The sequence below is a fragment of the Periophthalmus magnuspinnatus genome, chromosome 15 (genome assembly GCF_009829125.3).
Source record: "Periophthalmus magnuspinnatus isolate fPerMag1 chromosome 15, fPerMag1.2.pri, whole genome shotgun sequence".
Classification (NCBI taxonomy): Eukaryota; Metazoa; Chordata; class Actinopteri; order Gobiiformes; family Gobiidae; genus Periophthalmus; species Periophthalmus magnuspinnatus.
Genome location: NC_047140.1, coordinates 6,350,047 through 6,377,827, shown reverse-complemented (window position 1 = coordinate 6,377,827; position 27,781 = coordinate 6,350,047). Strand labels below are relative to the sequence as shown.

The 27,781-nt window shown below is 39.9% G+C and overlaps 1 protein-coding gene across 1 annotated transcript; it reads left to right on the top strand.

The window, feature by feature from the left end:
- Positions 1-26,379, top strand: efemp1 (EGF containing fibulin extracellular matrix protein 1). The gene is made up of 11 exons (XM_033979649.2): positions 1-196; positions 641-743; positions 827-872; positions 1,423-1,689; positions 16,296-16,418; positions 17,980-18,099; positions 19,867-19,986; positions 20,147-20,266; positions 22,614-22,740; positions 22,822-23,014; positions 24,023-26,379. The coding sequence occupies exons 2-11, from the start codon at positions 663-665 to the stop codon at positions 24,182-24,184; spliced, it is 1,359 nt and encodes a 452-aa protein (XP_033835540.1). The 5' UTR covers positions 1-196; positions 641-662; the 3' UTR covers positions 24,185-26,379.
- The last annotated feature ends 1,402 nt before the right edge of the window (positions 26,380-27,781 follow it).

Below are 27,781 nucleotides of genomic sequence, written 5' to 3'. Positions count from 1 at the left end.
ACAGAACAACCTGCCCCGGTACACCGCCCCCAGGCAGCATGTCATATTTTACACACCGCATGTTCATCCCAAGAGCTGCCTCCTGCCTGCGCTTCAGCAACATCTGATCAACATCCACAGCACAGACAGAGTGAAGCCAGGCTCCAGTCTCACTGCGCTGCCTCAAGGGACACGCGCAGACCCGCAGGTATTCCAGGTACGTCTCTGATCGGACCTGACGCGGCTTCTTGTGTTTACGCGTAAATTAACATCGTCATAATGATGGATCTGATAAAGTTCTTGTTAGGACTTTATGCAAAGAACAACGCATAAACTATAACAATGGCATGCAACCAATTTGACTCAACGTGAGCCCGACCCTCATGGCACACGGGGGCATGTTTACGCACGACTTTTACGCGTGTTGCGCACTAATCCTTTTGGAGAAAAACAGCAGAAAAACACTTCACTCAGTTGAAGTCGCAGATTTAGCTGGAGCTGCGCCAACATAAACATCACGCCAGCAGCGGGAGATGTTGGGACTCGTTAAGCAATGCCATCAGTGATGTAATAACGGGTATTAAAACGTGTCAGCTTGTCAAGCTGAAAATGATCTTGCGCTCCTCTCAATCCATTTGGTTCTTGTGCCTCTCGTCTTCAGGGTGATCGGAGCTTCGTTCAACATGCTTGGCATCTGCGTGTGCCTCTGTGCGCTTTTCTCACACGTCCTGTCCCAGGAGGCTGAGGAGCCTATCTCCTACACAGTGAGTACTGGTGCTTTTAATATGTGACACAGAATGCACACGTTGTAGCTCCTATTACAATCTCACGCATGTGTCATCCACAGTGCACTGAGGGGTATGAATACGACAGTGCCCGAGAGCAGTGCAGAGGTAACACATTTGATATGGTCTACTATTATTTTTATTTTACTACTCTGTACTATACTAAGAACAAAGCACATTTGAAACAGAAGGTAACTATAAAGATCACACAGGCAATGCACAATCTTGACTTAAAGGTGCTCTATGTAACTTCTCTCATGGAGGGTCCGCCACCTGTATCTTTTGATGATATTGCTTTGCCTGCAGTCTTCCACACTTTGACATTTTACCTTATCAATCTTGCATTTATCCAAATGTTCAGTGTTTTTTGTTACTTAAAGATACATTGAATGCATGCATTCTTCTTCTGAGCAGAGTCACTCTCATTGATCTAACTTGACCTGCATGTGCCACCTGCGTGTCTCCATTTAGATATTTATTTTGGATTGCCCCTTGAGATGCATCATCTCTTTTTCATTTCTCTTTTTCATATTCTTAACTATGGATTATATAATTAATTGCACTGTAAATAGTTTTGTTAAAACAATGATAGATTAGTCATCATAACAAAATGACAAAAATGATGCCACAAAGTGCTAATCCTGCTGTCTTGTTTTAGACATCGATGAGTGTGTCTTGCTGGATGATGCCTGTAAAGGTGGGATGCAGTGTATCAACCACTTTGGAGGCTATCTGTGCCTGCCCAAGAATGCTGTGATCTACATCAGTAAGGAGGCCACAGATGTGGTGCCAGAGGTCGGGCCTCCCGTGGCCCCAGTGGCCCCAGTGCAGCCTCAGCCTCCCCGGATAGCCGGCGGTGGGAGGGGGGGCCGCACGGTGCACTGTGTTCCTGGATTCATCGCAGACGACCAGAATCTGTGCAGAGGTAAGAGCTCACTGTGTGATAGCCCTGAGACCAGTGGGGTCCTAACAGGTCACAACTAAAATGCACCAATATGTGAAATGAATCATATAGTGCTTCTTATAGTTGCTTTCTATGTCCAAGTGTTTTATGGAATCTCACCAGTGTCTTCTGCTACTGCTCAGTGCTCATTCTTTGATATAATGTGTAAATTATCTTACATGACCAAAAAAGCACACTCTGCCAATCAGGAGTGAGGCCCTGATCACAGGCAGAAGTATTCCAAACAGTGCCATTTTGGGGGATTTATCCCTTAAACAGTACATCTAATCTAGTGTGGCAATCTAATCTCTAATCACTGACTCAGCCCCTCATGTACCTGGGGTTTGCCTTTGGAAACAAGCATAGTATTGGAAATGTTTCCATCGGACTCTCACTGTGGAAAGCAGCTCTTATCAGTGTAGGTGCTGTCGACAGGCTTCTTAGTGGAGTAAAGGGATAGTGTCAACAGCAGGAGAGGAAGTGAAATGGGAAATGTAATTCAGCAGTACAAATCAAACAATACCATTATAATCACACAGAAGCACCCTCCCAGAATCAAACCCGTGACCTTCTAGCTTTGAAGCAAGAGTCCATACCACTGTGCCACCTTGCCAATCTCTCAGTAATGACTTGACTTGACTTGAGCCATAATAAGTAATTCCCCATCTGCTCGACAGCCATCAGCAGCTCACCCATCCAGGGCTGCCAGATGTGTTGCAAGCTTCTCCTTCCCTCTCACTGTGATGTCATGTTCTCAAACCTCTTCGGGTGCGCATGGTGTGATGTTTTTGGAGCTGGTTCAAAATTCTTTAAAAAGTCAGTGTTTTGGGTGATGAAATATTCCACTTCGGGGATAAAAAACGCAGGGTCTCACAACAAAGTGTTCTGTAGTGCTGTATGTTGATATGTAGATACGTATCACTTTGATTTTGAAATGTTGGATGTTACAGAGCAACTTGAAGATTTTGGATAAAGATAAGAGTGTAGAGAATTCCACACAATGAGACATTTTCAATAGCAAATACCCACATTTAGAAAAAGTATTTTACTAGTTGGTTAATGTAAGCATGATTTGAAGGAGAATTGTGCAAAAATATCGGATGACTTTTATGATATTACACTACTGCTGTCAAAAGAAGTTCACAATAGCCCTAGGAGTTACTAGTCTAAATGCCTTTCCCTATTTGCAGTAATTAGCTTATCGTACTGTAAGGTTAGTAATAATGTGATAAAAATATCCTGTAATTCTATGTATGACATTTTATTTGCATTTCCAGAAAGTCTCAAAGCAGCAAACAGTATATCAGCTAAAATAACTGCACAAAAACATATGCACCGAGGTAAAGCTCCATGGACTAAAACAATGACATCAGTCTGCAACCATTGTCCTCTGAGTAGCTCCTTTTTTTCATGCTAGGCCTTTTTGGACAGGATTTTGCTAGCTAAAGGAATTCCCATTAAGTGTCAATAGGGGAAACCTCAGTGTATCAAATAGCGCTTGCATCAGTGCTAGCTCACCACTCTGCGCAGGAAACCTCGAATGCAGCGTCAGGTAGGGAAAAAAGAAGAGACATGAAAAGGCTAACAAGGGCTAGCTAACCGCACAAGCTCAAGCAAAGGGTAGCCATAGCCAGGTTGTTATAGCGTCAGTACATGCGGAGTTGTTTTGGCAAAAATGTTGAACAAGTTTGGCGCTATGCTAGACCAATTTTCCAAAAGCACAAACTATAAAAACGAATCCAAACGACGCTGTTCTGTATTCTGTTAAAACGCCAAACAAGCCACAAATTATATAATGGACTTTGCCTGACTCTGTAAAGATTTGTTCCATTTTGATTCGCAAATAGGCTATAAAATCCCTTTGCCCCCTTTCCGTGAACTCGCAGGCTAGCGTGTTGTTTTAGTGACACATCGGGGAAGTTGGCGGCGAACTGTAGTGTAGAGAGAAACTATGAAGCTTTACTGTACTAGTGTATGTGTGACAGTTTAATGACGCCGCGCATTTCCATCACCTCCCCCCATTTCCAACATACACACCGAGCTACTTAAGGTGTTTACTGCCCAAATCTACAAGCGCCTTGTTGTAGTCCTGTATGTGTATAACAGCTTTTTTCTATTTAGCATGAGGTCATTTCCTGATAGAAATTATGATCGTTCTTCAAAAGCATACAGATTAGTACTTGAAATGTGTAGCATGGCCATTTACCTTTCACATTAAAGGGCTTTGGCTAATTATGGTTTAAGATACTTTAAGCACTTTGCAATTTACTGCCATTAAAACCCTTATCGGGCTAAAAGGAAAAATTTACATACAGCCTACAGGTTACTGCTCAAAAAAAGCAGTGCCAGAGACTACATAAGCATTAAAAATAAAAAATAAAGTCCAAATAATAAAAAATATTTAGCTTAAAGGTCCTATATATTACTCAAAACTGACTCATGTGAGCTTGAGCCATGTTAGACTACTGTTATCTCCTCAAAAACATGCCTGAAGTTGTGTTTTGTTTCATTCCCAGATGTTTGAGTAAACCTTTATTATTAGTCTAGCTATATCTCCAAAACTCAAAATGCTCTGGTCCAACTTGTGATGTCATGAAGTGGTAATTTTCAGATTAACAGCTCTTTTTACCTTTAGTTCAGTAGAGATTGGCAATTCCGCAGCTGAAATTATTCAAATGATTCTAGTGAAGGTGTATAGCATAGAAAAAACACAGTGGAGCACTTCCTGTATTACCACATGACATCACAAGGTGGAACAGAGTGTTTTCCATTAGAGAGAAGAACACAGTCTAAATATGCAGGGTTTGTGTGAATGAAACAAAACACAACTCCAGGTGTGTTTTTAATGAGTAAACAACATTATAACATGGATCAGAAAACAGCGTAATATGGGCCCTTTAATTAATAACTGTAAATTCAACCAGGAAGACTGTACATCTCTCTCCTGTCACCTATCTCCAACTTTCCTTCTTTACTCTTCAACCTCTAATATTGCCTTATATAAATGCCTCATACCCAAATATAATTAGCTTGTTTTAACTACGTGCCACAACCCTCTTCCAGTCCACCTCTACCGCAGCTGCAGAACCATTATCCTTCTGAGAATCCCCATATCTTCCTCTTCACCACCCCATGTAGACCTAGTTTCCCTTGCAAATCCTGCTTACTTTCCCCATTCATTGCATAATTGAAATCCTACCCAGTTCCTTCTGTAATCAACTGTTTATATCTCTCCTGGCATTGACATGAAATGATTATAATCTTTCTGACTTCCTAATTTGATTTTACGTACCTCTTGTGCAGCCTACAGTTTATATTTCATCTCCAAATTAGATCTGTCTGCAGTACGGGACATGAAAGAACATGCCACTTGTGTTTACCTGTCTGGTGTGCTGAGGTCATGCAGGACACACTACCTCCTACATGCCTGGATTTCTGGAAGTTCATCTAGATGCCCCTAAATCTTTCCTAATAGTCCCATTAAGAGCTGTTAAGCCTGCTGCGACAGAGGAACTTGTGTACTTTTCCGAACAAGGCGGTGTGCGTGCAATAACATTTTTCCACAAAGATGCAATGCACTAGGGAGGAATATCTCAGGAATGTCAGCGGCGCTTGTTTCTTTTCCCTTTGTGATGGTAAGAATTACTCACCACCTTGACAGATAAGCATCGGATCGATCCATGAGGAGCAGGAATGCACAGAGCGGGATGCTGCCAGAGGCTTCTTCTTTCGACCTTTGGAAATTTCCTTGTTGTCTTAATCTGGAGTTGAACAGCTGACAAAATTGAGAGGAAAAATGTTCAGTTGCATCAAAATTTGAAGTGGAAATTCTTGCCATCTTTTAAGGATAAGATCGAGATATAATTAACTCTTCTGTCTTCTGCATTTGCGTATGTTTGCATGGGTGCACAAGAGAGAACATGCAAACTTAACATAGACAGGTAGCACAGTTGGTCTGGGAATGGAACCTGCAACTTTTTGTAGTGAATCGGGAGTGCTTGTGTTGGCTTAAAGGTGCACTGTGCAACTTTTCTGCTGCTTATCTCCATGGTGATGTTATTGCTTTGCCTGGAATGTTCCAGATTATAGCACTATCTTGCATTTATTTCACTACAGTTTGTTTTATTGCTCAACAATACTTTGAAAAACACACATTCCTACTCTGGGTGGCCTCGCCTCATCACAGATCTGACATGCCTGATGGCGTCATCGGCTTGTCTCAGTGGAGACAGATTAAGGCCATGCTACTGCACATTGTAGGGAAAGCAGTCACCTTCCCATGGAGACAAGCAAATAGCAGATCTAGAAAAAGTTACATAATGCGCCTTTAATGTGGACTGGAATGGAATTTGACATAGAACATGCAGGATGTGAAATAAAACATGCTGGAGCTTGGAGGTGGGATCAAGCACAGGGAGTCTGTTTGATGAGAGCTAAGAAGCACTTTGTTGAGGTTAAAGGCTCAGGGCAGCACCCACCTGAGGCACACCTTTGTGTCTGGGTAACCTCCCTATTAGCCTGTCTTCCACCTGCACTCAGACACATGTATTTATCTCATCGACAATAGCAGACTATCCGTCGCATTTCATGCTGTGTTAAAAGCTGTTGTTGCTGTCAGCTCTGCACCTGTTTTATTAGCACAGTACATTTACAGGTGAATTGTTCTAGCTAGCATGCAGTGTTATAGCTAATAAATGGCAGTAATTGGCTCTGTGCACAACAGCGCCTTGCTGTTAGCATCACTACTTTCTGTCCAATTTGATCTCTATAGGTTTTTTGTTGATGCATGCTAAAATGAATAAATATTTAATACATTTAATACAATACATTTTTGCGATTTTAATAAAAGTGACTGTCAGCATTGAGACACAGTGAGCTAGCTAGCCTGCTGCTGTGCACAGAGCCTATTGTTTTTGTTTTTTTTGTTAGCATTCTTCTACATTCATCTAACCTACATTTAATGCTTGTCCAACATTGCAACTAGCATGCTCAGTGTAGATATACTGTATAAGCAGCTCTTGAGGTTATAATAAGTCTGCTGCACGCTGTCTGCATCTAATTAGAAAGTGTTATATTGTCCGATAATCAGGAAGTGAGAGTTAGCATGCTAGTTGTTGTTAGCTTTACCGTGACTGATCCGCACTGAGTTGTGAAAAGCACCTATAAACTCGTCACGGTGAATAATTAGGATGCTCTGAATGCAAAAGGTAAGTGAGGAATTACTTTGGATCACTACAAACCATTTAAAATCAACTAGTTCTGTTTTTCATGTCTTTAACACTGTGAAAATTGTTGCATTTTATAGTTTTGTCTCTACAACACATGCTGCTGAAATCAATTCACTGTCTTTAACTGATAACATTAGGCTACTTCACTGCACCACTTAAGGCAGGAACAGACTTCTAATGGTACGGTGACCAGATGTCCTTATTTGCCCGGGACAGTTCCAGTTTTGAGCCATTTGTCCCATGTCCCAATGGATGTATCCAAAACTAGTGATTTGTCCCAGTTTTATTCAAGAAATGTCCAAGATGTCCCTATTTTGACCCATTACCCAACAGTAAAAAGGGTAATATATTGTCAAATGTTTTTTTAAAGACAGAAAACTGCTTGAAAATCCCCAGAAGGCCAAAAAGTACACTCAATGTCAACAATACAAGTCTCTCATGTTATAAACTGATTCACAAGTGAGTTAAGAATAGACAGTGCTAATAATGCTCTTATTTACAACATGCTCTTTTCAAGTGTATTATTACCAACCATCCCAACCCAGTTTGTCCCAGTTTTTAATGTTGAAAATCTAACTAATAGACTACATTTCATTAGCTTCACGATGTGTCAGATGAGATACTCGCGTTCTTCTAAACACTGTTACGAGCTTGTTAATGAAATCTAAAGCTCCTCCTCTCAATCCCATAAAAAGAGCACAGCGGAGCATGGGGGAGCTACCAATCATACAACAGTCTATGCTAACCCTGTCCAGCTCAAACCCTGTCCAGCTGCCTTTTCCTCTGATGTGTTGGTCTTTCCGCTTACCTCATGATGCACAGGGACACGGGGGTGGTTATAAATCAGCTAGGTCACACTCACATGGGGTTATCGCCGAGGTTTTGTTCCTTCTTGTTGATTCTTGTTGTCCGGGGGAAAATGGATTTCTTCCATTCTACCCGACTGTTCATTGGCCAAGAAATGCCTGACTAGATGCAATAATGAATAAATGGGTGGTATGAAATCATTGGATCGCAAATGAATAAAGATAAGAGAAGAAAAATGAGACGACTTCAACAGATCAGTTTATAATGCGCAGTGAATTCATGCTTTTGTTTACTTGTATGGGTGAGCACATTTAACCAAAACTCATACATTTTTGAAGTTTGATATATTTCTACAGGAAAAATCACGATAACCCATAATATTTGATTTACTAAAATCTTTGCATATTATATAGAAGAATAAAAAAAATCCCACAAGTGCAGCCTGGAAGTGATTATTGTGATGAAATATCCATGATTGACAGGGCTGTAAAAGGCAAATATCACAATAATAATAACGAATGCTAGCTTTGATTGCTAAATGTCCTAGCGTGCATGCGACGTGACAGTGATCTGCTTCAGGTTTTGTTAGCAAGTGCGTTTATTTATATTGCGCTAACCTGGATTTGATATCTATCCAAGTTTATATAATGCTTTTAGACCTACACCTACCAGCGAATAACTATGCTCTGATATACAACGAGGTCTTTCTTTGCTTACATTTTTATGAGTTGACTAATTATTTTATGTGTATTATAAAGGAGACAACATGGAGTGAGGTATTTGGAGTTCTGAGAGTGACTGGAAAGTTTAATCACTTATGAAGATGCTGTATACAAGGTTACTTCGAACACTACAGCTAGTATTTATAATAGTACTTCTCTTTATAGTAGTTTTTCCACAAGAGCCTAATAATTTTAACAGCTTGTGCCTCCTCTAAGCCCCCTTTTAACCTGTCAATCACTGCACAAGACATGTCACCCAAGAATTTCTTTGGTCAACTACAACCTAACTTCTCTATAGTTAGCATCTTGGTTAAAATATGACCATTTCACTTTTTGTATCGTGCTTTAGGGAAATGACTTATCTCATATTTGCACGGCTGTCATCAACTAAAGAATTCTAGTTCAAATAAAGCCAGGTCTTGCCGATCGATCAGCTAAAAAGAGGTCGTGGCAAAAGTTATCCAAACTATTAGGTATCCAAACTGCACTCGCAAGACTACACCTGCGCGGGAGTTCATGCAAAAAATGGAAAATGGGAAAAAAAGCACTGGGAAACAATGAATTTCTATAAAGACAGATTGAACTTGTGAATCATGAGTGCATATAAATACCCAAAAATACCAAATCTTCAGCTAGTTAACTCACTAACTTCTCCTTTCTGCTGTTCTCCCATATAAACCCTTATAATCTAAATAAAATGATAAACTGACTAAGACACCTATTTGTCCTGAGGTTGAGGTTGTAGCCACATCTCCCACTGCATTTCCTGGGGTAACGCTCAAATCAAACAACATGCACCATTTGCAGACTGGGAGGTGTTTGGGGTTAGGCAGAGAGCTCGAGGGCCGCTGTAGGACACGCTGATAAATGTGACGTTGTGAAATTTTATGGGCTATTAACATGACACATCTTGAATTATCCGATAATCAGAAGGAAACAGAGATTGTGTCCAACCGTGGGACCGCTCCAACTGGCTGCTGGAATCACTGCTCATGCTTTCCATCGCCACGGTTCAGTGAAAACAAGGCTAAATGCTCTCAAGTGATAATTACAGCAAGTTCTGTCATGTCAGAATAAATATGAGCTAAACGCGTCAGGCAAAGCAAATTTTACACTTGGGGTCGAATGGAAGATTCTAACTGAACAGGAAAAGGTGATTCTGAGTGTGGTTGTGATGCAGCTACATTATAGAACCTGTTGATCTATGAATGTTTATCTATGTTTACAGAAAAAAGGCTAAAAACAGATTATATTGAGCAGAAAACTTTAGTGAAGGCTAAACACAATTCATGGATTTCCATTTCATGTTATAGGCGCCATTTTGAGGACTTTTGACCATTCAAAAGATGTAATATTGTGTTTTAAATTTTCACCACAGCAACAACCGTACTAATTCTTCATCAGTCTCTTGGATAGAATGGGAAATGAGTAAAAGCCAACATCGCTGCCACAGTGGTGCAGCGGTTAGCACTTTCGCCCCACAGCAAGAAGGTCCTGGGTTTCATTCTGGGTCTGCTGGTTTCTCCACCACTAAAATCATGTCCTCTCCTGGGCTAGAACTCCCCTGAAAAAAGTGATTCTTCAGCAGTAACAAAAAAAAAAACATCCCCTTTTTGTTTGCTCATGAATTCAAGCAGTTATACCCATACCGCCATCACCCCAGACACTTCCCCGCCAGCTTTACAACGGATAAATTTTCCACTGGCAACACCAAAACATATTTTCTCTCTCATACCTGCTGCTCTCAGGAAGTTTAATTTCACATAACATTCTTTTGGTTATTGTTAAAGAACACATACTCATAGTGGCATTTCACCAAGAAGGAGCAGATTTTCAATTGCATATTTTTATTAATGAAAAATGGTGACACTTTTAACCCTACATGTTTGACGCAGACTGAATTCTTGGAGTAATCACAAGTAAATACAAGAAAGTGGGTGAAAATAGAAGAAAAAAGGCATTTTCTGACCACTTGAGCTTTAAATACTGGACAGTACAGGATTACTCAGGTGCTCATAAAAGTATATTTTACATAATATGTCCCCTAATAAAAAAAAAAAAAAGTTTATATAATGATTGGTTGGTTGCAGATCCATTGTCTCACTATATTCATCCAACTGTACCAAATAAAATAAACATGTTCCCAACTCAAAAACAATGAGTGACTCCAGTACTAGAATTTGAAACCATGCAATTGATATTTCCACCAATGATTTTTTGTAATCTTCAAAAATACCTGCATTTATTATGAAAGCATTAAGTTGCCTTTACATAATTTATAACTGTATATTTGCACTATAGAACAGGTGTGTCTAATAAAATGGCCGACTACAGAGTATATTTACGCGGCCCTTTTCACACTTCATCACCCTATTCTATAAAACACTCTGGCCTCTGTAAAAAGTCCATTTACTGCTCAAGCACCCACCCTTTCCTCCACACTCACTCCCCAGTCAACTCCCCATACTCCCACCAGGCACTTAGAATTAATCTCCCTAAAAAGCTATGAGTTTCTTCACCCTGACATCACATATGCACTGCTGGCCGTAAATCGCACTTCAAATCTCAAAAAGGTCCTTTGCTGTTCAGAAAAAACAACAACGACCCAACGCCCTCTCGGTTAATTCTTTCCTTTCACATCTTCCACTCAACACGCTCTTGTCTTTCTCTGTGATGTTCAAATAAAAAATTGTAAGCCGAGCTGATTAAAACAAATCTGACCTTGGAGAGTGCGTCTCACTTCTAAACTCACGCAACACATCATCACTTTGGTCTTGTAAAATTAGTTTTCCTGCATAAACTATATGGATTACCCCTGATGTGGTAAGTTCAGAGAAGTTTATTGGGCCTAAGATGGTGCCATGCGGGGTGCCCTTCCAATACACTCAAAAAGACACGCGAACATTGAATTTGTGGGGAACCTAAGTTGGCAGAGACTTAAAGGTTTTGTGACAGAGTAGCAGTTACCGCACGATATTGCCGTGAATGAACTCTTGGCTTCCTTACCACACATGTGCTTTTGTTTAGAGCGCTGTAAGCTTTTCGAGAAGGGAGTAAGGATGACTTTGACTTTCCGTACACAAACTTCTTAGGAAGCATTACAGAATGGTTGGAGTTTTGGATGACAACCTTAAGCTTTCTCTTTATATAAGCTTTTAGTTTCTCAGCTTCATGTAACCCAATCCATCCAGCGGGACTCCCTGCTAAACCACATCAGGCGCTGTATCCAGAAGCTGTTAGCTGCTCCAAAAACATGGCTGCAGAGCGTTACACCTCGGAGTAAGATCCCCGTGGTCTTTCATGTGGTCACAAAAAACAGTCCAAGCAAGTGTCAATCTGTGTATGTCTGGATATATGCCATAACTGAGATTAAACAAGTGTGACCTATACACACAAAACACAACCCACTTTATTTTGATACGTAATCATTTTACAGCCAAACACAGTCAAAGTCTATATAATAGTACTATAGTATGACAGAAGTATTTTGGCCTACCATCATTGTTAAAGCAACAGTTGTAGCATTTTTGCAACAAAATATACTTTCTATTGCAACAAAAAACATCTGTCCTTGCATGGGAGGGATTGCCTCTCCACAAACTTGACTCTTACTTGGCCCGGAGGAGGGCCTCCTCCTGCTTGTTTCCATAGAAATGTTTTTCTTTGTCTATAATTTTCCCCAGTATGGCATAAGTCATATCTATCTCCATGGAGAATGTTCCAAAGTATGACTTTAACATTCTATTTCCATGGAATCATGCAGGTGCCACTTCCAGAAAGTTACATACTGTATCTTTAACAGTTAAAAACTTTGCCTCTTGGATGAAATGTCATAGATGTCGTAGGAGCATAAATATCCCGTCTGATGTTACTGTAAATGAGCTTAACAGTGTGAGCACGCCTCCACAGTCTCCATCTTGTGCCTGAGGGTAAGGCTTTTAGGTCTTGATGAATCACTTACTACCAGTAATGTTTGGCAATCAGATGGAGCCCTTCCAGCTTAAAGTTGTTGTGTCCTGTTGAATTAAGTTATTTAGTTTTATAACAGGTGGCACATGAACTGCTTGTCAGGACACATGTAAAGTATTTTGCCTCTTGTCTTTACAGAGAAGGCACACAGCCGTGTTATTTTACAGCAACATGAATCTGATGAATTGCACTAAACAATGCAGAATAAATTGCGTTTTCATTGCTTTTGAAAACTTGTTTTCACAGCTGCCTCACCAATATATTGACAATTTGTTAGATTTTAGATTTTTTTTAAAAATAGAAAATAAAACAATCATAATATATTGGCCATGCTTTTCATTCCTTAATCCACTTGGCCTTTCCCAGCTCTCCTCCAGCTGACTTCAGAAAACGTGGGCTCGCTCAGCGTCTTAAAGGAGACATACTATGCACTGTCTTTTAACCATATGATAATTATTTTCCCTTCTCAATTTCTAACTTGAAGTTGTATTGAGAGTGACTCATGCATGTTTGACTAATCTTTATTCTCTTGTTTTAAAGATGCAACTGGTCCAAAAATTGTCACCCGCAGACACGCCCACTACTCTCTTTTTAGAGCCATTTTGTTTTAATCAGTATTGCAATTTAATGAGGCAAGACACATTTTTCCATAAGACGAGAAGAGATATGAGATAGGAACCATGAGAACAAAACAGACTTTTAAGATAATTCCAAATAATATTGTCATTTATTCATTTATTTATTTATTTTGCTATTCTTATACTACTTGTTGTAGTTATAAGGCACATGGAAAGTCTCACAAGCAATTTTTTCCCACACTTGAATAATCTTGTCCCTCTAGACTACAGATCCACTGGCCTCATAGAACATAACTATAGAGCATATGTCTTCTTTAACAGCTTGCAGGTATGTTACTCACTTTAGACATGGTGCCTGTGTAAACCGTGCCTGTTTCCCATCACAGTGTAGGTAGCCCGCTTTCTGCTGTGTGTGGTATTGGGAGTAACTGTCAGTATTTCTGCTAAACTGATGATGCCCAGTGGCTGTGTGCACATGACGGCTTGTGTCAGACCACCCAGGATCACTGCTGGTGGGCCCATAGGGATGAGTGTATATGTGGATATTAGTTATGCATGCACACGGCACTGAAAAGCACCACAGGACTCTTAATCATGCGCAACTGACAGAAAAGACACCGTGGCTCAAACAAACCAAAATTGCGCGAATGTTTATGAGATTAACGTGAAATGATGTGTTCCACTGCCGTAATCTCACCACAGATAAGTCGTTATTATCAAGTCTTAACTCAATATTTGTTCGTTCAATTGATTTGTAACGTGCCTCCAATATCAACACAAAGCTTTGGGGGTCCTGGGTTTTCTCACTCAACTTAATTATGTAAGTTTTAAAAATGCAAGCTAAGCATTTTCCAATTTTAGTACCGTATAATTTAACTATTATGAGGTTTGCTGTAAAAATGTAGCACTGGTCTGACAGCTCACCATGGCGAGTAATGTGTTTGCTGTGTATTTGCAAATTAGTTTAAAGTAATTGTAATATGAAATGTGGCAGATACTTAAATTAACTGTTAGATTTCTAAAAAAATTCCAACGTTTTTATGAAACTTTTTGAGTCTTGCCGTGATGGTAAAACAAACAACAACTAGCATGCTAATTTCCGATTGTTTGTTTGACGGTTTTAGATGCAAACAGTACACAGCGGACACATTTTGACCTTAAGAATTGCTTATACCACATGTGTCAAACTCAAGGCCCGCGGGCTGAATATGGCCCTCCACATCATTTTATGTGGCCCTCAACAGGGTAAATTAAAAACTATGATGGTCTTATACAGCTATATTTTTTAGATCTCTGCAAATCCACATGTAATATTTGCAACCTGAAGACGTAATGAATACAGAAACGGTTAATTAACAGTTTTAAAAAGTTTGCTGATGTGGCCCTCGGTGAAAATGTGTTTAACACCACTGGCTTATATGATATATTTGTGCATGGGCAAGACAAATTTGCTCAGATACATGGGATAAAATTGGGTACAGGGCCTTAAATAAGCAGTAAATGTTTTATGAATACTGTGAAATTGCTTAATAACATAAATTAGAATATCAATTACCGCTTAGTTATCGACTAAGATACAGCTCGTAAAGTACAGTGTTGCTTTATTTAAAAAAAAAAAAAAAATCCAGTTACTTTTTAAAATTGGATCTTGCATTCATGTGGATTAATATTTTTTCACTTTTTTTCCAAATTCAAAATCTCTACCTAAAAACACAAATAGTTCGCACCAACATGTAACTACCTCAGGTGTTTTACAATGTCTCTAATGTAAACGTTCAAACTCACTTTGATTTGTCATCTTGTAATTTCCCATGTTTTTGAACTTTTTGGGCCTAAAGACATTTGAGCGCGATGACGGGAGCACACCTGTCTTTAGATTCCCTTTTGCCCTGTGAGATGAAAGCTTTAGGTTTTATCAAAGAGATTCCTGCCCTTAATGTCGGTATAGGGGAAGGCCAAAGAGCGGACACTGCTTAAAAACAACCTCTGCCAGATTCTCACAAGTCAGCCTTTAAACTTTTCACCTGTCGACATTAGAGAACACGAGAGGGAAAAGTTTACAGAAGTGGACATTTGTTTGTTTTTCTCTGAGGCGTATCTGTTAGAACTCATTTTTATCTCGCTCTGGCCGTCAGAAAGATGTGAAGATTTGATCAGTGTCTCTTTTGCTTTCAGAACAGCTGAATAAAGCCTGTGCACATGTGTTAGCTGATGCCGTTGATGATAATGCTGTTAGCTCGCTGCGATATTTGGAACAGAATTTAAATCACAATTTTAAAGGTGCTGTACCTAATTTTTACAGTCTTAAAAACGAGTTCATTCTAAACCATTTGCAGTGATCCAAAGTTATTTCTCACTCACCTTATACACTCCGAACATCCTAATTATTCACTGCAATGAGTTTATAAGTGTTTTTCACAACTTTCAGAGACCAGTGTGGAGTTTTGCAGTGACGGTAACTAGCATGCTAACCCACACTGCCTGATTATCAATCAATAAAATGCTTTCTGACTTGTTGCAGACATATTTTGACCTCGAGAGCTGCTTATGCAATATATCTGTCCTGGGACAAGACATGTTTTGTGCACATACATGGGGAAAAATCACATACAGGACCTTTTATTCAACGAAGATTTAAAAGTGTTATGTGACGTTTGAGCGGAGGTCCAACACCTTTTTGTTTCTGTTATTGTTTTCTCTGGAATACACCACAGTATAGCATTAAACGTATCTGTCTCACATCTAGGGATTTTTATTGGAAAGCAAATACCTTGAAAAACATGCTTTTTTTTTGTTTTCAGAGATCTCACATGTAACTTTGCCTGGTTAAGCTGCATTTGTCACCAGGGAGAAAGATGTGTAAAATGCCATACTGGGGAACATTCCAAGCAAAAAGTGACTTGGTGCACCTTTAATGTCCCGTAGAAAACAAAATATCTTGTGGTTGGGTTTTATATATGATTGCATTCATTTTATTTGATAGCATTGTAGTTGAGACATAAAAAAACCAAAAAAAACCCAACAAAAAAACAACAAAACAAAACATGTTATACCATGTGTTAGATCAACCTGTATGAAATAATGCATATTCTTCTCTGAAAGGTTTGTGTTCTTGGATGTAAACACTGATTAAAAAAAATAAATTATTCACAAAATTTTAATAAGATTCACAATTTTTCACTGTGTTAGCCACTTCACATGTTGCACATCACACGCCCTTCAACCATGTGTTGTCCAGTTGTATATTCAGGCTCTTCATGCAGTATTTTGTGTACTGTTTGCAGATGTCGACGAGTGTGCGACGGGGAGGCACACATGTGGTCCGGAGCAGTCATGTGTCAACACCAGAGGCTCGTTCACCTGCCAGTGTCCTCAGGGCTATCAGAGGAGCGGGGACCACTGCACAGGTGAGGCACAGGCAAGGGCCAGGGGGGATGAGGGATGGGGAAAGTATTAGGACCCCTCACTATTCGATAAGATACATGATAAATGGCTCATGATATCCTGCAATACATCACTATTATTTATGAACCAAATACACTGTACAGCTGTACTTCCACTACCATGGCAAAGCTGATGTGAAACATACAGGACTGACAGTAGCTCAGTTGGTAAAGTCCACTGATTCAAAAGGTTAGTGGTTCCAATCCCTCTCTCGATATGAACATCATTGGTTGAGTAGTCAGATCCACTGACTCACAGGTTGGTGGTGCGATTCCAGCTCCCACAGATGAATGCTGCGTTTGTTGCCTTGAAGGTGGAAAAGCGATGTATAAAAATCTGACCATTTAAATAATCAAAAACAGTGAATATGTCAAATTTATTGCTTAACAAGTTTCCTTTCTCTACACAAGCAACAAAATTGCAGCACTAGCATAAAATAATTCTGTAAAAAAAATAAAATAAAAACCTCAATATATTGATACAGCTGCCCACGATAACGATACTGTATCACCAAAGTTAGTATCACGAAATATATAGAGATATTCTGATTTTAGCACAGCCCTATAGAATAGTCACAAAAGTGCACCAGATTGTGCTGCAGGACACATTAAAGGCAATATGTCCATCTGGGGCTGGGCAATACGGTGATAATAAACTGAACTATGATCTCATTCCTGTAACGACATGCTGTTTTGGTAAAAGAGTCGTATCACAATTCAGACATTTTCTCAGTTTAAAGAAGCTCTATGGTCAGCCTCAGTGATTGACAAGGCAAATTTAACCAATAGCAATGAAGTGTGGACTTAAGTGTGGAGAGGCAGATGATTTTAGTTACCTCTACAAGGCAATGTAAAGATACCAAATTTACACATGATAAAATCTAAATCATGATCTGACGCCAAGAAGTTAATCATTTTTTGGCATATCGCCCACCCATGTCTATCTCCCTGCCTGGAGCCTAAAAAAAAAAAATCATACATATTTACTCAGGTGTCTGTCGAAACTAGAGTGCCAAGGTTTGAATAAGGTTAAAAAATTAAATAAAAAAAAATATAAATCTGAAAAAGTAAAATAAATCTTAAATTGAAATGTTTTACAAGTATTTAAAAGGCCTGTACCTGATTTTAATTTATTCTTGTCGAGATAAATGCTCTTTACATTACACATCATATAGTAAAAGCAGCTAAATAAGATATAGAGAAATGTAATCTATGCATTTTACAAAGCATTATATTTGTTTATCAACTAATATAGAGGCTACTAACAGTGTTACCACTTTTTGTCCAATCAGACTCATTGTTACAAAGGAAAGGACTAAGGGGGCAGGGCTAAAAGTTCAAACTAAAACATGCTCCTGACTCATGGTTCAAAATCAGGTACAGGCCTTTTAAAGATCTAAATGTTATTGCTTTCTTGCTTCTCATTGTGGGTTAAAAAAATAAGTTACAGTAACTGAGTAGATTTAACTCATTTCTAAAGTGCATGGCTGGCTGAAGTTTTGACTGACATGTTACTATTGTGCAGATAAAGATGAGTGCTCGCTGACACATTACTGCATGCACCGCTGTGTCAACACTCCGGGCTCATACTACTGCGAATGCAACGTGGGCTACAAACTGGCCAGCAACAATCACAGCTGTGTGGGTAAGTCACATGACACCAACTGTAGGTAAATAGGTTTGTGCAGTTTACCTACACATACACCTGAAACCTGTCTCATACGGCTAAACGCTAGTCTGATAAGACGTAGGACTCCGGCTCGGGACTAAACATGAGGAATCAGTGTTTCAGTTTCAACCTCGAACAGTCTCCTGAAGATGTGACACAGGCCTCTACTTTGACAATGTTTAAATCCAGGCTCAAACCAGTTCTGTTTAACTGTGCATATGACTGAAAGGATTTTATTCTGCACTCTTCTCTTTTAATGTTAATTTCATGATTATTATTTCTGTTGTGATTTGTGTGATTTTAATGTCTTTCTTATTCTGTAAAGCACTTTGAATTACTTTGTATACGAACTGTGCTGTACAAATAAACTGGCCTTGGCTTACCTAGGATTAAGTAAGATTAATCTCAATTGGATCGAATTCACAATATGAATGGACGCAATTAGCAAATCATACAGGCTGCTATTTTTTAAGTACCATAATTTTCTTGACAAACAACAAAATAGCCAGTCTTATTCTGTTTAAAACTGCTCAGCCTGTAGTTTAGATCTGTACAAACATGTTCTGAAATGTGATACTTGTATTAGTTTGTCAGTTCACATTTCAGTGTTTTTGTCAATTCTTCTGGACACATCGAAAATGTGAACTTTTAAATGAATTTTACTATTAAAATCACAATCGTAATTTGATATTTTTCCCAAATTGTGCAGCCTTAGTAAGAAGTCATTCTCAGGTCTTGATTCTTAGATATAGAGCAATTTGCATTTCTTCTCAGGTGCTTGTCTAAATCTCTCAAACTTTGTGCTCAAAAAGTGGCTTAAACCTTGGTCAAAATCAATACTTAACTTGGTGTCCATACCACAGTTCAAAAACCATTACCCTCAAAGTTACAAAGGAGAATATTTGTGAAGTTGTAGTCCAAATAATCACTCAAACTGTATAAAAATCATAAGTGCAACATCAGTATGCATGCAAGAGCTTACAACATGCCCATGGTAAAACCCTTGTGCTCATTCATTAGGAAAGGGACGGGAGAGGATTCCTACATGACGTGAGACGAAATTAGGTCTACAAGAGCGAGACACGTTGAGATTTTGATATTTATAGTAAATACATTTTGTGGTTCAGTTTGTAAACTTTCCATTCATTTTTTCCATAGACTTTTCAAAAAATTCAAACACTAAGAGTTCAAAGCCATGACGGAGGCTAACCAGCTAAGTGCTAACTAATATCATAACACGCTTGAATGCTTTAATAACTTACCGGTTGTTAAGTTTCAGGAACAAATAAAATAAAATGATAGGTCTTGTGGTCATTAGTTACAACGCACCTGATTATCCCCGAGCAAACTTTTGAACCTTTAATATTGCTGTTTTTTCTGATGTCATACTCCCAGATGGGGGCAAGAGTCAGTTTTTCCTATTGATTACATTGTACTTTGCCATGAAATAAACTCATTGTATAACATAAGAATCTGAGTTTTAACAATATTCATTTTAGCTGCCCCCATCTGTATTAAATATTTTCGGCCTATAGGATGTTCTGATGTCATCCAAAACCCAAACATTTTTTTCAGAAAGTCTACGATGGGAAATTTTGTTTTCCGGAGCTGCGGTTTGGGTGGTCACTGTTGAGCTCCAATAAATTACAAGAAACATTTTGTTTAACAGACTGACAGACATTATGTGAGAATTACATACTATTTGACACCTGTAATAATCCCTACTGATTGTATTTGTCCCAGATGTGGACGAGTGTGACGTGCAGAGCCCCTGTCAGCATCACTGTTTCAACCTGCTGGGCTCCTTCCTGTGCCAGTGTGAGCAGGGCTTTGAGCTGGCCCATGACTCCGTCTCATGTCAAGGCAAGTCCACTGCTCACCTCTGCTCTGAACTCTGTGTGTGTCATGTGTGAACACGGGTGCCAAATATGTGCTCCTTTGTACAGACGTTATAGGTGAATGTGTGTGTGTGTGTGTGTGCAGATCTGTATTCACATTCCTCTTGTGTATTATTTATGTGCAGATATTGACGAGTGCAGTTTCTCCAGCTACATGTGTCAGTACCAGTGCATCAACACGGCCGGGAGCTACTCTTGTGAGTGTCCAGAGGGCTACCAGCTACAAGGGAACAGGCTGTGCCAAGGTAAGAGGAAGCATCCAGATCTTCAGACGTAATAAACGATCCTGAAACGCGCATTGTGTTTGAGGAATGTTACGAAAAACATGCATTCTTACTGTAAGTGTGCCTAGACTTGTCACTATAACACATTTTGAAGCATGATATATTGCTATAGAGATATATTGCTACATATATTGATATATTGATACATTGTAATCACAGTAAACACATATATAAATACAATATCATTAAAAATCCTGAGCTGCAACAGATAAATGGCAGAATGAACCAATAATAAGCCACAGAAGTTATTTATTCTACCAGCTAGAGCTCTTTACATAAAAAATAGTAAAAAATGTCACTACTTTTGCCAAGAAAATGTGCACATGATAAATACTGAGCCCCAAAATATATTGTTCCAGCTTTCATATATTGAACGATAAGTTGATATAGTAGTTATTCTGACAGGCCTAAGTGTGCCTCTCCACAGATCTGACCTCTAACTAGGCCGTGCCACCTGCTTGTCTCCGTGGAGATAGATGTTTGATGCCATATTGTGGAATGTTCCAGGCAACAAAATAATATTTCCACTGCAGACAAGCCTCCAACAGAAACGTTAATTAGCGCGTCTTGAAACATGCATGAATGAAAAAACATTTATGAGAAACTTTATATAATGATTTCAATATTTGTTCAATCTGTCATCTTTAATTTGTTCCTTATAAATTCCCATGCGTGTCCGCTGGCCCTCCTCTCCCCTCTGCTTTGAAGATGACTAAGAACAACCCCATCACTCTCTCTTTAAAGTTCTAATAAAAGCACTTCTAACACAAACCAGCTCCTCTACGACGGACCGCCAAGGCTCGGCAGCACAGTCCGAGTGCAGTAGTCTTACCCCCTCTGTGAATCCACACGCACTGCACCGCTCTCCTCAACTCCATTTATTTGAAGCCTTTGAAGCAAGATGTTATTTTTCCCTCCCCCTCCCCACTCAGGTGCAGCTTTTATAAGGGCCACTCATGAATCCAGCGGGTTGTGTCACTGCAGTCTTTGGGGATGAATCCGGGCTGCTGTGCCAGAAATAGCCCATGCGGTTTGGGTTGCGTTTGATGGGGGCTATTTTGGAGGCGGGAAGGCCAGCGGGAAGGGTAGCTGTGGACTCTATGGGGCTTCCCTCTGCTCCAAAACATTCTCCCAAGTGTTTGGACCGGGACTCAGAGCTCTTATCTGCTTATTGTAATCCACTTAAACCAGTATTGTGTGTGTCTCCAAAGAGGCGCTCTAGTTAGGGTGGACTTAGCTTTGATAAATCCTTCCTACTTACTTACTGTCTACAATCTGTCTCATAGATTCACTGTATTGTAATGATAGTATTTTACTGGTGATCCAATATACAACCACACCGCGCTTAAATGCTACCTGAGGGAGTAGTGAATACATGTTACATACAAATGTGCTCCACTGTAAATTATACTGTTTCATTGAATCATGTGAGGCTGCAGCTCACAATTATGTTATTGTTCTCGATTCGTCAATGATTATTTGTTTGCATATATTTTAATTGTATATTGTGACTTGTGTATATAGCCATCAATGATGTAAATACACATCATTCATAATTGCCATATGAGTCCAAAGCCATTCATCGTGCCCTTCACAAAGTGACAGGTCCTGCTGGTGACAGAGCGTTTGGCAGTGGCCCAAACACCATGAGTGGGTCATGTGGTCAATGACTCCTAATTGTCAGGGTAATTGGGATCGGACTGGAGCAACAGTGGCTCAGTGATTACAGCATTCATCCACCACCAACAGCCCCAAAATCGATTCCAGACCAAGTTGTTGTGTTTTTAGGCCAGGCGATTCACTCACATTGCCTAGTATGAATGTGGTTTGCGGGTGAATCATTGGCGGTGGTCAGAGATGGAGCAGATTAGCAGCCTCACTTCTCTCAGTCTGCCCTAGAGCAGCTGTGGCTACAATAGTAGCTTATCACCACCTGGAGTGAATGAATAATGACTAGAGTCATTTGAGGGGCTTTACAGAAGCCTGTAAAGCACATTACAAGTGTAAGGCCTTTTTATTATTATTCAGCAGCTTTTCTACAGACATCTGGTCCTGGGTTTTTGTTTTAGTGAATTTACTCATGTCACATGACTTCAATTATATATAAAAACATTTCAGTAACACATACATTATAATTCATCAAGTCTGTTTACAAGCGTAACTATAACAACAGTTACACATTCAGTGTGTCAGAACAGCAGCTGTAGCACAAATCACCTGCAGATGTTTTTCACTGAACAGAAGACACACACTGTTTAATATGCACTCATTTAATCAACTGTTCGATTCGTCTTTGCCAATCCCCCAGACATCAACGAGTGTGAGATGGGGACTCACAACTGCCAAGAGGATGAAATGTGCTGGAACTATTATGGAGGCTTTCGCTGTTATCCCAGAAATCCCTGTGAGCCGCCCTACACCAAGAGCTCGGAGAAGTGCGTCCCTATGTTTGTGTCTGTATAATTAGCTATAGCCACAGTTTCAGTGCTTTAGTTGTAATAGTTGCTCTGTTGCAGTCGCTGCATCTGCCGCTCCACGACTGATTGCCAGAGCCTCCCTCCCTCCATTGTCTACAAGTACATGAGCATCCAGGCCGACCGCACCGTGCCAGCCGACATTTTTCAGATTCAGGCCACCAACATGTATGCCAACACTCACAATACCTTCAGGATCAAAGCTGGCAACGAGGGAGGAGAGTTCTTCCTCAGGGTGAGTGGAGCCGAGCACTGTCATGATTCTGTCTCTTCTGTTGGTGGATATGACATCTTTAAGATATTAACCTCTCACACGTCCCCTTGCACTCATATTCAAACTCATACAGAAGAGTGATAACTTTGCAACATACTTGTGTGTGAGGGCACAATCACAGGGATAGCACTTTGTTACTTTATTTATCAAGATTCATTCTTGTGATATTTGCATCGAATCCATCTCAAACGGCTGCTACTGCATTTTAGGCTCAAATACACCAGTGGACTGGACAGATCCAACCAATCTCAGGACAGCACCATGGTTCAGGGGGGGGGGCCCAAAAGATAAAGCACCCCAACAAGCCAAAAATGATGCTAACAGATGTAAATATACCTGAGAAAGAGATGAGAGTTGTGGAAATGACTTTGTGTCAATTACGTACTCATTTATGGTTACATACAAGTGCTACCTCTAAACTGTGAGGTCGTAAGGTATACCTGACATCTGATGAGAAGTCATACAGAAGAGATGATAATAAATGAGAAGACCCAACTATAGATACAGTATCAAACAGATGTTTCAAACTGGCACTTTGTAATATACAAGTATACTTTATATACAGAAGGACATAGTGCAATATCATATTGACATATGGTGTGAGCAAGACCGTTACTACTGTTAAAAATCAATAGATTTGTGCATTCATAAATGCATCTGCTCAGTGTTATTGCTGTAGCTTAGTGTAAGTTTAATTTTCCTTGGTTCACATTTAAGATTATTGTCATCTAATTCTGTAAGACTTTTGGGAATTTCACATTAATTTTGTTTGAATGGCTAACTGTGACAGCTAGATGGTAAAGACAGAATTATATTATGTGCGTATTATTCTGGTGTTGTTATAATTCCCCTGTAGCCAAGAATATAGTCAATCAAAACCACAAGTAGAGAAACCCTAACTACAGTTCTGTGAGAATTTCAAAGTGTGCACATTCTCAATCTGCTCATATTTATGTGTTGTGTTTGCAGAGGTCCAGTAGTGTGAGTGCCATGTTAGTGATGACCAAGCCTCTGTCCGGCCCGCGGGAGTGTGTGGTGGACCTGGAGATGGTCACGCATCACATGACCATGAACTACAAGACCAGCTCTCTGCTCCGGCTCACCATTATTGTGGGCCCCTACCCCTTCTGAGCTCTCTTCTAGTACAAAACAGCAAAAGCCGAAGCAAGAGTTAACTTACTGTACATATGTTTACATTGTGTGAGGCTGACGATGTGTTCATAAGATATCTTTTCCTGAGTCAAAAGCTTAATAGGAAACAATGGGTGCGTTCACACTAGTCTTGTTTTGATTCTGGTTTGAGCTCAGTTTAGTCCTTTTGCAGACTTGGTTTGGTTCTCTTTTGTCCTGGTTTAATCCAGATTCAGTTCCGGTTTCTTCCCAGTTTAGTCCCAATTTCATATTGTTTTTGGGCAAGTGTGAACGCAGCCCACCACAAGAAGCGTATAAACCTACTACAATATGAGCACTTTAACCTGACTGACATTTTGAAACTCTATTCAAGTAGAAGTACAAAGTAGTGGTCCAAGGAATTACTCAAGCCAGAGTTAAATATAAGCATTTGGAAAACACACCTTATGAACGCAGACGGGGTTTTAAACGTATTGCTCCAAAATGATCCCATTGACATCCAATGAAATGCCTAAGTGCTCCTTTCATTTCTTTGAGCAGTCCACATTCATTATTCAAAAGGTCTTTTATTTCAGCCTGACAATGCAGTTTGAGTGGCAACATGTTATATACCTGCTTCAGTTGATTGAGGTCCTAAGCTTTGTTGTGCAAAAATGTACATAGGTAAATTCTTCATATTTACGTATACAAAGTATTTGAGGAGTGGTATTCACTAGTGTACTTAGTGAAACACCGAGGAGTTTATATGTACATAATTTACTACAGAATATATGTGTGTGTAGTATGCTGGTGTGATGGTCAAAAGCTTTAAAGGTGCACTATAGCCTGTATTTTCCATCGGTTCCATTTGGAGCGGATTGGTATGATCCAAAAGTATTTCCACTGACTTAAATGAACCATACCAGTCTGTTTTAAGGGTCAAAAACGTACTACTCATTGTTCTAGCTCCCAAAGGGGTCTCGCCCTCTTTGGCTTCAGGACTAAGGAGGAGTTATGCTCTGCAACAATATGATTATATAAGAAAGAATGCAGAGTGTGGCTTAAACAAGTGCGCAAAAGCAGATATGAACTTAATAATTTTTCAAACACTGACTGCAAATTACATGTTGATTGTCGATGTGTTTAACATGGAGGGTCTCTGTCACCTACTCGTCTCCATAGAGATGTTTTTGTTTTGCATGAGATGTTGCATTTATTTGATGTCACTTACGTTTATTAAATTATAGACGTTTAAATCCTTGAAAAACATGCTGCAAATCTGAGCTGTAACTTGGCTTTGTGGCATCACCTGTTTGTTAAAGCTATACTGTGGGACATTTTTGTAAAGCAATAACATCTCCAAATGACGGATCGTCCTCCATAAAAGTGCCATAGTGCACCTTTGATATGTGTGTGTGTTGCTTGCGTGACTGTGTGAGTGCTGGGAGAGGGAAAGAGTGAGTGAGTTGACTTTTGGTGGATGCGGTCTGTTTGTGTATGCGCGCTGTGCCAGCCTAACAACCAGCGGTCAGAGGAGCAATAACACTGAGGGGCAGAACACGCAGAGGAAATAAGGCCTGGGTAGCACTTGGCTCCGCTCACCTTGGCTCCGGGCATGCTGGGTGCCAGGCTGGTGCCGCTGGATGTGGCACAGGGGGATTGCGTGAGCCAGAGGGTTACAGAGCTGTGGCTGCTGGTTTGTTTGAGTGTTAACATGGTACCACCACAAGTTTGCCAAACGGAGAGATTTCGCACTAACTGCTTTCACCTTTCATTACTCCATATTACTAAAACATGAACTCTGCAGAGATGACAAATGTAATGCAAATGTAAGCACTCTCTTTTCAGCCATGAGTGGGAAAAAGTGCCTTAAAACTGATTACACTTTTAGTATGATTTTTAAATGGAACACATGTAGCTGTGTTTTACAATAGGCCAATGCAAAATACCTGAATACGAATCTGCTTGTTTGATTCCCTACTGTTGATATCCCGTATACATGTGTAGTAACTGCATAATATGGCACATCTGAGAACAAAACCTCTGTGTTAGCTTTGTCCTTATTTAGGATTCACACCAAAAATATATGTGTTCGCTTTTATAAAAAACACATTTTCTATTGAAACAAAGTGTATATTTTTTACCTGTATCTTCAAATGATTGTATGCTTAAGACCAAAAATTGTAATGTTAAATAAACTTCTATGAATACAATTACGTAAATGCGTTCAACTTTTTTTTCCAGTTTTCCTTGCTGCTTTATGTAAGGGAAGTTGTAGCTTAGAGGTTAGTGTTTCGCCAACAAACACAAAGCACAAAGGCTGGCTGTTCGGTCCTCGCTCCCACCAGTGCATAGTGCCGTTGTGTCCATGGGCAAGGCACTTCATCCACCACGCCAGTCCATGAATGTGGTGTGAGAGGCTGCCGTGTTTGCCCAAAATGGTTACAGGACAGGTTAGGTTATTATAAAAGTCTCTTATCGTCACAGAGATTTGGGAGGGATTGTAAATGTATATTATATCTGTATAGCCTATATTTGCCTTTCTTCATAAAGGTGTTTGAAGCTGGAATATACCAGCATTAATATATATTGCATTTACTTCATTATAAGTGTTTTATTGCCAGTAAAACACCTTAATGTGAGTGGACTCCTGTAACTTGGCCTGGTGCCGTTACCTCCTCGTCTCCATGGGGACAGATAATTGGAACATTCCAGGCAAAACAATAACATCTCCATGGAGACAAGCAGGTAGCGGACTCTTTACCATGAAGTTACATACTGTGCAAATTTAAGCTTGTGAAAAGTAGAGATCGCTTGTGTGACATGCTCCACTGCTCTGACCAGCACTTCAGGGACGGCGCTGAGTGATTTCATCTGAATGTAACCATGACAAATGCAGTGAACAAGATGCCCTGGCCTATCTATCATATTAAAGGGCTCTGCGGGGGATACAGTAATACACTAGTGTTGAGGCAATGCGGGCTTAGGGACAGGCTTGTGGCGGCAGATCGGACACTTAAATTGGAGGGGAGTGGTTTTATGGTAAGTTGTTACTCAATCTTCTCCTGCTCCTGTCTATAGAGCTTTAGTCAGAGCGGTAAGATGATCCATGATGTGTCATTGTTCCCTTAACCCCATCCGCCATTTTGGCTCAGTGGGCCCTTGTTTTGCTGTCCGTGCATGATCCAATACTGCTTACTCACCACAATGTCCCAACAGTGTCCCCCCTGTTCTTGCGAGGAATATTCCGATCATTATAATCTCCCTCCATTAATCAGAATTATGTTTATTATACAGATGAGAGTGCACGATGTTGGCTAAAGATCTTACATGAGTTAAAAATGAAGTACAGTAAGTTGTGTAACTTACTGATGCAATATGGGACATCTGTTTTTCATTGTTGGTTTCAAATTGTTTTGGAATCAGGCGGAGATGTTGCCGAGTCAGCTTGTAGAACACGGTTTGTGAGTTAGATGCCAAACAAGGGTCCAAAAACGATGAATGGAGAGGAAGCCCGCTACTACAGTAACAGTTACTACACACAGCCGCTTTTCATCGGGGTTGTTCACTCCACACTAAATGAGTAGCTAGGTAACACATTTGGGCGGCTGTCATGAG

Excerpts from the sequence above, each read along its gene's own strand:
- efemp1 (XM_033979649.2), top strand. The coding sequence starts at position 663 with ATGCTTGGCATCTGCGTGTGCCTCTGTGCGCTTTTCTCACACGTCCTG. Across the intron at positions 744-826 it reads AGGAGCCTATCTCCTACACA|TGCACTGAGGGGTATGAATA; the intron begins GTGAGTACTGGT and ends TGTCATCCACAG. Across the intron at positions 23,015-24,022 it reads GAGGAGAGTTCTTCCTCAGG|AGGTCCAGTAGTGTGAGTGC; the intron begins GTGAGTGGAGCC and ends TTGTGTTTGCAG.